The 11,620-nt window shown below is 38.5% G+C and overlaps 1 protein-coding gene across 7 annotated transcripts in view; it reads left to right on the top strand.

The window, feature by feature from the left end:
• Positions 1-437: 437 nt before the first annotated feature.
• Positions 438-11,620, top strand: part of LOC128896892 (sex-lethal homolog) — a 27,012-nt gene continuing 15,829 nt past the window's right edge. Inside the window, exons 1-6 of one of the 7 annotated variants that reach the window (XM_054160466.1) lie at positions 5,197-5,395; positions 7,720-8,023; positions 8,107-8,282; positions 8,364-8,477; positions 9,201-9,361; positions 11,447-11,614. In XM_054160466.1, the coding sequence (XP_054016441.1) occupies positions 5,346-5,395; positions 7,720-8,023; positions 8,107-8,282; positions 8,364-8,477; positions 9,201-9,361; positions 11,447-11,484 (843 nt within the window). In that variant the 5' untranslated portion in view covers positions 5,197-5,345 and the 3' untranslated portion in view covers positions 11,485-11,614. The other 6 variants (XM_054160459.1, XM_054160463.1, XM_054160461.1 and 3 more) reach the window with 6 other exon arrangements.

The raw sequence follows: 11,620 nt of genomic DNA, 5'->3' as shown, positions 1-11,620 counted from the left end.
TATGGAAATATTAAGGAAAAACGTCGACCAATCAGAGCGCGAGTATGGCGGTGGAGCGGCCGCGGTAGCGTATGAGCGCGGCCGCCTAGCGCGTAGCCTGCGCCAATCGCAGACGCTCCGCCGGGATACTCGGGCTCTGATTGGTCAGTGTTTTCCGTGAATATTTGTGTAACAAAGCCTCGGACGACATTTTCGCTAAGGAAAAAGTTGTTTCAAATCACCCCCCGAATCACCCCTTTCAAGGACCGCCAACATTTTTCCACATATCCGTAACGTACCGTTCCGTATCCGTACCGTATCAATAACGTGATTGGTCGGGAAGCGCCGCCGCCTCGCGCTCTGATTGGTCAGTGTTTTCCATTAATATCTCCTCAACGAAGCCCTAGACAACATTTTCGCTAAGAAAAAAGTTGTTTCAAATCACCTCCCGAACCATCTCTTTCAAGGTGTTATAACATTTTTGGGACACCCTGTATATTTATCTTTGAATGCTCGAACCTAACCTCCACAACCAACTTACATTAATTACAAGCTTACATAAAAATCATACAAAAAATACATAAAATTATTCAGGTTCGAGCATTTAAGGGAACACATATATATGTTCATTCATGTATACGTCCCTTTAAATGCTCAAACCTAACCTTCACGACTTCCGTTAAAACAAGCCCACACATAACCCAGCTGCACATACATTAACGTATTCTTAGTATTTCTTAATGCAAAGTGCACGCGCAATTCGCTTACAAAAAGTCGAATTGTGCTTTTGTTATTCGTCATTCATCTATCAACGTTACGAAACTTCAGGTGGCGTTAACTTTGCAACTTCAGCCCGATGAATTCTTTCAGTACGCCTCTCATACCACGTTCGCGAGGATCGAGCTAACATTAATTCCTTTCGGAGAACCTGAAAGCAGATTCGTCTGCGTTCGTATTCGAAGTCTTAGTTAAATAGCTGGTCGAATAAAAAGATAGTTGTCGTCGAATAAGAAGATAGTTGATAGTTAAAATGCGCGTACGCGTCGAGAACACGTTGTCTCGAACGTGACACGACCTGACACGCGAAGATGAAAAATCCTCCGCGACGAAAGACGTTTTGAAGTTTCGCTGGCATGCCGTGCGAACGTGCAACATGGATCCTTACGACCAGAACGAAGTCAAGGTTAATCCTCAAATAGGGTGAGTTTTACATTTCGAGGAAACGACGCTTTTCAATTTTTCTCCCGATTAGAAACTAGAAACTAAGCGTGGGGATCGGTTTGGTTTATCTCTGCTGTGGAGTCTATGATCGAGGTTAGAAATCGCGACTCGTAACAGGTCCTGTTTACATTTTTTTTTTTCTTTAAATTCCTAATTCGCGTATCTGCGCCTTTGGAACTTCTCGTTCGTAGAGGTGTCTTGTTATTTTTCGGGCTAGTTACGCCTCGTTTACATTAAAATTTTTGTTCGAATACGATTAGAATTTTTACGCGAACTGGTTGCAATTGCATCGCGACTAACGCAGTGCGCAATAGGCGCAATGCAGTATAGTGGACTCGTACAGTTCGGAAGAAATATGAATTCTGAACGAGTAACTGTTTCTCTTTTTTACTCGTAAAAATGTTTATAATTTCGTCGTATATTTGACGGTGTAAAAATGTTGGAGAATTTGTTGAAATCTCAAGGATTGATAGAGTAACCTCGCTCCTTGAAACAAAATAGATTGTAAAAAATGACGAGCGCGCACGCGCCCCCCAAAACAGGAAGCGAAAGAGTTTGTTTTCTGCTTCGGGGATATACATATATCGTTTCATTTTTCAGGTTTTATTTTTATTTTTTTTTACGATTTTGCGCGTGAACAACGTTACGTTGCATCGTTGAGATAGAACCATTACCAAGGCACAAATACCAGTTCTTATATGCGATGCATATGAATTACATAAAATTGTTTCACTCGTTATTCAATTTAGTTTTTTTATACAGTTCTTATGAGCAATATACATGAATTATATACAATTATTTTATGCATTAGTTAATTTAGCATCGTTTTAAATATTAATGCATTTAATTAAAAAATGCGTTTTTAAGACTAGTCATTCGTCCTATCGCACATACATATATCGAAGGGCGACTCTTGGCATCGATACGAGACAACTCGGCCAAAATCGAGGGATCTCTCGACAAAAATAAGTCGAATGAAATTTTCTTTTCCATAGTATAATATCCGAAGGAAAGTTTTTCGCGTGCTAGCCTTAAAATAATTTATTCGTAATAATTTGTTCGTTGTTCGAAATTTTGTTCGAAACAAGAATTTTATTTTCACTTTCATGGAAGTGGTACAGGAAATTTTAATGGTATTTGGAAGGAATGTAAATGAATGAAGTAAATAATGGAAATAAATAGAAAAAGAAAGGAATATATAAATACGTAAATATTTATGCAATACAGGGTGGCCCAAAAATGTTGGAAGTTCTTGAATGAGGTGGTTCGGGAGATGATTTGAAACAACTTTTTCCTTAGGGAAAATGTTGTCTGAGGCTTCGTTGAGGAGATATTAATGGAAAACACTGACCAATCAGAGCGCGATCCGGCGGCGCTCCCCGACCAATCAGAGCGCGAGTATGCCGATGGAGAGTAGGCTACGCGCTAGGCGGCCGCGCTCATACGCTATCGCGGCCGCTCCACAGGCATACTCGCGCTCTGATTGGTCAGTGTTTTCCGTTAATATCTTTTCAACAAAGCCTCGGGCAACATTTTCGCTAAGGAAAAAGTTGTTTCAAATCATCTCCACTCTGTATATACAGGGTGTCCCAAAAACGTTGTAATACCTTAAAAGAGGTGGTGCCGGAGGTTATTTGAAACAAGTTTTTCCTTAGCGAAAATGTTGTCCGAGGCTTCGTTGAGGAGATATTAATGGAAAACACTGACCAATCAGCGGGCGCTCCATTGGCATACTTTCACTCTGATTGGTCGGGGAGCGCGGCCGCCTCGCGCTCTGATTGGTCGTGGTTTTCTGTTAATATCTCCTCAATGAAGCCTCGGGCAACATTTTCGCTAAGGAAAAACTTGTTCCAAATTACCTCCAGAACCACCTCTTTCAAGGTGTTGCAACATTTTTGGGACACCCTGTATATATAAATACAAATAATATAAATAATATATAATATATATAAATACAAATATAACTTATTTATTCAATATTCTATAGAATATTTAACGGGCAACGAGAATTGGTGATTTGAAATTTCGTGCGCACTTTATGGGGCACAGCCTAACTTGGGTTCTTTTGAAAATATTCAAGATACAGATTTCGTATTTAGATAATTATTTTCTCGTTTATATTTATCCCATTAATAAATGATATTTGCATTTGTATATTCATATTTGTATCGATATATATCGTATTAATAATTTATATTCGTATTTGTGTATATTGTATAAATATTTACGTATTTAAATTATCATTCTCGATGCTCGTTAATTATTCTGTGGAATATCGTTCGATTCCTAGATTTCTTCTAAACACCATTAAAATTCCCTGGAGCACAGTTACGAAAGGAAATGGAAAATTCGTTACTAATAAAAAAGAATATAATATTTTTGTTCGATATTTTTGTCAACAAAATATACAGGATGTTCCAAAAATGTTGTAACACCTTGAAAGGGGTGGTTCGGAAGGTGATTTGAAACAACTTTCTCCTTAGCGAAAATGTTATCCAAGGCTTCGTTAAGGAGTTATTAACAGAAATCACTAACCAATCAGAGCGCGCGTATACGCTAGGCGGCCGCGCTCATAGGCTACCGCGGGCTCCTCACCGGAATTCTCGCGCTCTGATTGGTCAGTATTTTCCGTTAATATCTCTTTAACGAAGCCTCGGAGAATATTTTCGCTAAAGAAAAAGTTGTTTCAAATCACTTCCCGAACCACCTCTTGTTACAACATTACAACATTTTTGGGACACCTTATATATTACGGTTCTCATTGCAGAATAACGCAAGAATACACGCTAACAGAAAATAATGTACGATGATACATAATAATACAAAATAATGATAATGCAAAATAATGCAGCGTAACAAATAATACATAACAAATTATGCGCAACAGAAGCAGGCCTGTCGTGGATCAATTAGTAGACTACGGATGCAGTGCATTTATAGCTAACAAAAATATTGGAAAATCTACGAGAACATCTATGAACAATATAATATACATTCATATATTTATTATATATAATATAATACACATACAATAATATACATTTTACATCTTTAAACAATAAAACGTACTTTTATTTAAAATACGAATTTGCATAAACATCCGCAGTCTAGCAATTATAATAGTAATCGTTCGCGTGGATCAACCTTCCCATCCCTCAAAATATAAAAATTCCCAAGGCCACAGGTACGCAGTCTTTCGTTTCCGTTCTTCTTACGGATAAAGAAGACAGATCCATAGAAGAGTAACAGATAGAAGAACTATAGATACCTATATAGAACTATAGAGTACTATAGGGAACGTTAAGATCAACAGTGGACGATAATAAGGGAATAATAATAGGGTAGAAATTGGCATAGAAATCGCGTAAACACCCGTGGAAATTTAAGCGGGCCATCCCGTGTCCCGAACGCGCATGCTCGTTACACATTTCCGCGGTGAGGGTGGTGGGGGTAGCGCGGCGCGATAGGGTGCCGCGCGAGGCAGGTCAGGGCTGGGGCTCAGTACGTTTGCGTACGTCGTACCGTTCGTTTCGCGCTGCTCGCCTTCGTCCGCGGTTCGTTCGCTCGCCGCTTCTCGTTCCCTTGTGCGTCGAGCTATCCCTCTCCGGGGGTCGTGTACGTATCGGGGAGTGCTGTTCCATCGTCTCAGTGATAACGTAACGCGCGGACTCCTCGCGATGGTGCTACGAGCTTATATAATTGTTGGCGTGCACTGAGAGAGTCGCATACGCGCGTGACACCAGCGGAGCGCGGTGCTGCTCTTTTCGCCGATCTTTTCCCAACTAGCGTTTTCTTTGACTGGCCTCCCTCCTGCTTCGGTACGTATCGCTTTCTCCGTCGCTCTCACGCATCGCTCCCCGGCCCCTTCACCCCCGCCCCCTCACTCACTCACTCACTCTCTCCCCCCCCCCCCCCCCCTCTCTCTCTCTCTCTCTCTCTCTCTCTCTCTCTCTCTCGGACGCGTCCCCGTGCCCTCTTTTCCTCTCCTCCGTATTCTGACAGCTTGGTCGATTCACGAATCCGCCGGGCCGTTCGCTTTTCCCCGGGCCTCTTCAAAATAAGGCCACAGGGGCCACCCTCGCTCGCGAAAAGTGATACCGTTCTTTCCATTCCGCAATCGTAGCAAACCACCGCGAACGAGTTCGATGCTTCGCGTAGAATGTAGCACGTTTTCACCGTCGCCTAGTAAAACTCGGTTCGTAAACAATAAACAAACCGTCTCCGTTGAATTCGCGGAAATGCTCCCAGCGTGTATCCCCCACTCCTTTTTTTTTCTTCTTTGAGATTTAATAAATGTGTAGGAAAAGGGAACGTAGAAAGGGAAAATCGAATTCTAGCTTCTTTTAATGTGGAAATTGCCTTAGGATGATGAGTATATGTTTGTTCAATGTTTACCAATTTATTCCATCGAGTTAGCATTGCATTGGGTTTGTTATGTTGATGTGTGAAAAGGTTATGATGCAGGTATTTAGTTTACGAGTATCTACTTTCTGTTTCGTGGTTATTTGGTCATAGACGCTCTGTGAACCCTTTGATTGAAGCACTGCATCCTTTTGCAAAGATTCAACTCCAATTAGTCTTATTCTATTTGTTTGTGACAAGGTTATGACACAGGTATTTAGTTTACGAATATCTACTTTCTTTTTCATAGTTATTCATTCATAGATGCTCTGCGATCCATTTAATCGAAGCATTCCATCCTTTCGCAAAGATTCAACTCTAATCAGTCTTACTCTATTTGCTTGTAACAAGGTTATGACACAGGTATTCAGTTTACGAATATCTACTTTCTTTTTCATAGTTATTCATTCATAAAATGCTCTGCAATCCTTTTAATTGAAGCACTGCATCCTTTTGCAAAGATTCAACACTAATCAGTCTTATTCTATTTGCTTGTAACAAGGTTATGACACAGGTATTCAGTTTACGAATATTTACTTTCTTTTTCATAGTTACTCATTCATAAAATGCTCTGCAATCCCTTTAATCGAAGCATTGCATCCTTTTGCAAAAATTCAACTCCAATCAGTCTTATTCTATTTGCTTGTGACAAGGTTATGATGCAGGTATTTAGTTTATCTGTGCACTCAGTGCACCAGGAATCATCTAATACCAGAATTAAAATATTATATATTAGAATAATATCTTAGCATACAATTAGTATGTACTTTCTTTTTCATAGTTATTCATTCATAAAATGCTCTGCAATCCCTTTAATCGAAGCATTGCATCCTTTTGCAAAGATTCAACTCCAATCAGTCTTATCCTATTTGTTTGTGACAAGGTTATGACGCAGGTATTTAGTTTTCTGTGCACTCATCAGGAATCGTATAGTACCAGAATTAGAATATATATTATTAGGTCATTCCATAAGTTTGTCCTGGAGACTGAGCCAATATTTAATTAAAAAAAAAAAAACAGAAATTTTATACTGACTGTATAATGGCCATGTCAGAAAAGTGGGAAAATATTGTAAAACAAGAGACTACCTTTTCATAACACACTTAAGGGCATATTTCATAATTTAATTTGAGTAGCAGAAGAATAAGTGGCATGAACTTATGGGACGGCTTAATAGAATAATATTCTAGCATACAATCAGTATGTACTTTCTTTTTCATAGTTATTCATTCATAAAATCGTCTGTGATCGCTTTAAGAGAAGCATTGCATTACTTCGCAAAGATTGTCACTGGTTTTATTATGTTTTTTTCTGTAGAAAGACTATATCGCAAATACAATTCCCAAATTAGAATAGATTCTAGCATACAATCAATACAAACTTTCTTCTTCATACTTATTCATCTATAAAATAAAGCCTTTGAAATAAGAGTATTTTCAGTAGAAGTTTCTTTGTCGTAGCTCAATTTAAAAATAATCACGCTTCTGATGAAACTTTATTACATCTACGCTTTAAATGAGCTACATACAACATTAACATTTATTCAACCTTCCCAAACAATTTGTGAACATACAAACATCTTTTTAAACAACCAATTACTACAAAATTCCATATTCGACTATTGAACGTTACAAAATTCCAACATGTTACTATGAAAAAGAATAAACCATAGCAATTCTATTAGCCTTTAAAAGCGACCTAGTAGAAGAATAATACGACTAGGTACTCCACTCGTGTGGAGTACCTAGTCGATTCATAAAATGAATTCTTCATATAATTTGGCTGTGCTCTGCGATCCCTTTAAGCGAAGCTTGTTTCGCAAAGATTGAACCCTGGTTTGATTTAGTTTGTTTTATCCCTGCGGCTACTTGCTGGTTCTGTTTTGTCCTTACCTGCCTTTGTTTGTTTGTTTCTGACACACAGGTCTGGCATCATATACATATATGTATATATGCAGATTTATTTTCTATTTATTTTGAATTGCTTAAGAAAGCGAGAGCATTGACAAAAAGCGTAGACGAAGCGACTATGGCATCGCACGGGGAAGAAGTAGTAATGATTTTGTTTATATTTTTTGTATTTGCTGACCCTGTCTACGGTTTCACTGGGATGTATCAGTTGGAGTACGCAGCAGCAGCAGAACTGTCAGCCAATAGACACAGATCTACAGCAGAGTCGCATAGCGAGCCCAAAAGCGGAGCAAAATTCTGCGGAGTTGTCCAAAATGACGGATCAACGGGAACAGCAGTCACAGCAACAACAGCAACAACAACACCAGCAACAACATATAAAGAGCAACGAAGAACCAAGGACAAACCTGATCATCAATTACCTTCCGCAGAGCATGACAGAGAAGGACCTGTACAGTTTATTCGTAACCATTGGACCGGTGGAATCTTGTCGTGTCATGAAAGACTACAAAGTTAGTTTCATTCGTAAGAAGAATAATGTCCATTCGAGTTGTACGTTTCTGTATTCATAAATAATTATCTTTTTCTTGTCCAGACGGGGTACAGTTATGGTTTCGGATTTGTTAATTACGCGAAAGCTGAGGATGCAGCCACAGCTATAAACACCTTGAACGGACTGCAGGTTCAGAACAAAAGGTTAAAAGTGTCCTTTGCGAGACCATCAGGAGAGGAGATCAAGGAAACCAATCTCTACGTTACGAATTTACCAAGGTAGCTTTCATGGAGTAGCGCTGTAATTGTGGAAACAATAATTTAAGTTTCTGATATTAATGTACTTTGTTTTTGTTCCAGAAACATAACAGAGAGCCAAATCGATGACATATTCAGCAAATATGGGAACATCGTACAAAAGAACATTTTAAAAGACAAACTCACAGGATTGCCAAGGGGTGTGGCGTTTGTCAGGTACGAAGTGGCTTTCTAATAGTTCCATTTAGCATCGTAGAGCAAATGGTGTGTTAATGAAACGTATAGTTTGCTGGCAAAATGCCATCGTTGTCATAATTGGTTATGTATGACAACCTAGCATATCAAATAAATTAAGATGACATATCTTATATTAAAAATATAAGATAAATAATAAGGGATAATAAAGATAAATATAGGATAAAAATATTGCATAGAGAATGGCTAGTTTCCTTAAATGTTATCAAAGGAGTGGAATCACATGGAACATTGTCCCGATAGAAAATTGGACCACAATAACAGCTGTTGCTAGCAGTTGCATTATGCAACCTCATCCGCTAGAGATAATCTCATCGCGTATTTATTTTCCGTGGATATCTCAGCTGCCAAATTATTTTCGCCGTGTTTTACTCTCATAATCTCGATTTCCACCGACCTACTTAACCACTCGAAACGCGGATTGTGTGTCGCTGTGCTAGTTGTGCTCGTACGAAATAGTACGAGAAGTGTGTCGACCGGCTGGAAATAGAATCCAAACTAGTTTGACAATTTCTCTTGATTTTGGCAGATTTTATGGGCTCGTAACGAGCGCTCCTCTATCACGCTCTAGATCGTTCCCGATGAATCGCGTATTAAAGATCTGGGATCTAGATCTAGAATATTAGGATCGGATGTCTGCCAACGACCAGCGCGGATCCTTTTGACGATTCTTTCGTTTCGTAGATTCGACAAGCGAGAGGAGGCGCAGGAGGCGATCACGCGGTTGCACGGCACGATACCTGAAGGTGGATCGGAGCCACTCAGTGTAAAAATCGCGGAGGAACACGGAAAACAGAAGGCGGCGTACTACGCAGGGTGGCAAGCTGGTTACAACCAGAGTCGAGGTAAGTAGCTTGAATTTCTCACGATAGACTACTAGTCTTGCTTGTATCTCTTTTTCTCTCCAACCTGACAGTAGAAATTGTCACTTCGATCTACAGTAAAACAAACTTACATGATTTAGAGTCACTTGAAGCATTCGCAAGCTTGTATCGATAAGGATTTGGAAGAATTTTTAGCTCGAAGTGCAGATGATTTGAGTTCACTGCTCTTGGTACGGTTTAATGTCATTCGATGTTTAGCATACAGAAAGTGTAGAAAGTATTCGTACACTGATCAATTTCCAAAACAATCTATGTAAAATTGTAATTTATTAACTTGATAAACAATGACATTCTAGATCTTCTCAGAAATCTCTAGAATAGATGGAGTACAAAAAAAAAATAGCTATTTATGTAAAACAATTAATTGATAGAAATATTGAAGCAACAAGTATTCGCACAACATTAATTTATAAGTATATAATACTTCCTTCGTGGGATTTCCTTTTGATTTTATAATTATTGCAACTCTTCTAAGCATTAAATTAACTAAATTATTAGTTACTCGAAATGGGATTTTGTTCCATTCTTCTATTAGAGCCTACATTCTGGTTTCGTTTTTCACTTTCAAATGTAATGAAACGGAAGTGAGTAAATGATCGAAGACGACAGGTTTTAAGCTTGATTACACTATTCACTGAGCTATGGGATTGTGTTAGCATTTGATTAGATTGGTCGCTGAGCTATGAGATTAGTTTTGCATTAATAATAAATTAGTTTTGCCTTTTCTGTATTCTAGTAAGCCGGTTTTCAACCACTGTCGTTCAATCTATGATTGAGGACCTGTAAGTTTTTTAAAAGTACTTTACTGGAAATTTGGTGTTTTCTAATTGGTACGGAGCAATAAACTAATGTGTTTACGTTACAAATTATACTCTAAGCAGAGATGGGCAAAACCCTAGACTTTGAATAAATCTGAAGTTTGCTGATATATTTGTCTTGTTTCCTTTTTTGAAAACTTTCCAAAGAAGGAAACGAGACAAACATATCAGCAAACTTTAGATTTATTCGAAGCCTAGGGTTTTGCTCATCACTGACTCTAAATGGTACGTCATAAGAATCATACAAATACTTATCGCTTCTATAATTTCACAAATTATATTAACTAGTAAATGTTGTTTGGACTATATCCATCTTACAGACTTCTGAGAATATGTAAAATATCATTGATTATAAAAAAAGAAATTAACACTTTATCTATCGGGCTATTTAGAAGCAGCCTTTAATTCGAAAAAGAATTTTCTACAGTAGCATATACCAATCTACGCTGACAATAATTCCTCCATACTGTTACCAGGTACATTGAAAGCCAAGTCTGTTACCAAACACTGAACATTGTTCGTAGACAGCCATCGACACAGTAAATAAATTGTTAAGAAAACTACAACCTCACACAAAAGTCTTTTGGGAAATTGATCGGTGTGCAAATGCATTCTACGCCCACTGTACACAGCATAAATAGCTTTGAAAGTATCTTTGAAAATACCTTTGGAAGTATTTTTGAAACATTGTCTTCCAAACTAGGAAGGTATAACGGAGATTCACGGTTATGTTTAAGAAATAAAATAGAAAGTTTTACTGTAGATGTCGAACGTAGCGTTGGAAAGGTACGGTGATACATCCTCGCGAGGTACATTTTTACTGGCAGGTGTGACTTGCATTTTGGCTTCTGAATTTTTCTTACTAAACTCGTAGCAGTTTAATTATTGTCATTGTTGAAATCGTAGAGGCACCGATACTCGATACATATCCTCTACTCTCCGATCTCCAACTCCATCGTGTTAATATTTTTTTATACGTTCCTTTCTTTCCAAATCGAAGCGGGTAGCCATTTGGATGAATCTCTGTAATGTAGTTGCAAGGTGTACAAATGTTGTATCTCTCACGTGCGCGCTGTTAAAGCTGCAAACGATATTCCAAGTTCGTGTCGCATTCAAAAATCTCTTTTAAACGTTTCAATGAATATAAAAACGGCGGAGAATCGTTTGCAACGTAACAGCGCGAAGGAAGTTGTAAGAAAACATGTCTAACATTGGAATTGTTTGCCAGATATGGCTGCATCTAAGTCAAAGTACAGCGAAGATTGAAAGAGTTGTGCGTTCTAGTGCGAGCGACGTTATGCAGAGCAATTTCCTGCGATTATTGTTAAAGAGACAATTTCTTTTCGCGCCTATACATCTCTCTCTCTCTCTCTCTCTCTCTCTCTCTCTCTCTCTCTCTCTC

The sequence above is a fragment of the Hylaeus anthracinus genome, unplaced genomic scaffold, assembly GCF_026225885.1.
Source record: "Hylaeus anthracinus isolate JK02 unplaced genomic scaffold, UHH_iyHylAnth1.0_haploid 11978, whole genome shotgun sequence".
Classification (NCBI taxonomy): Eukaryota; Metazoa; Arthropoda; class Insecta; order Hymenoptera; family Colletidae; genus Hylaeus; species Hylaeus anthracinus.
Note: the sequence above shows the minus strand (reverse complement) of the source record. Positions and strands in the feature narration are given on the sequence as shown.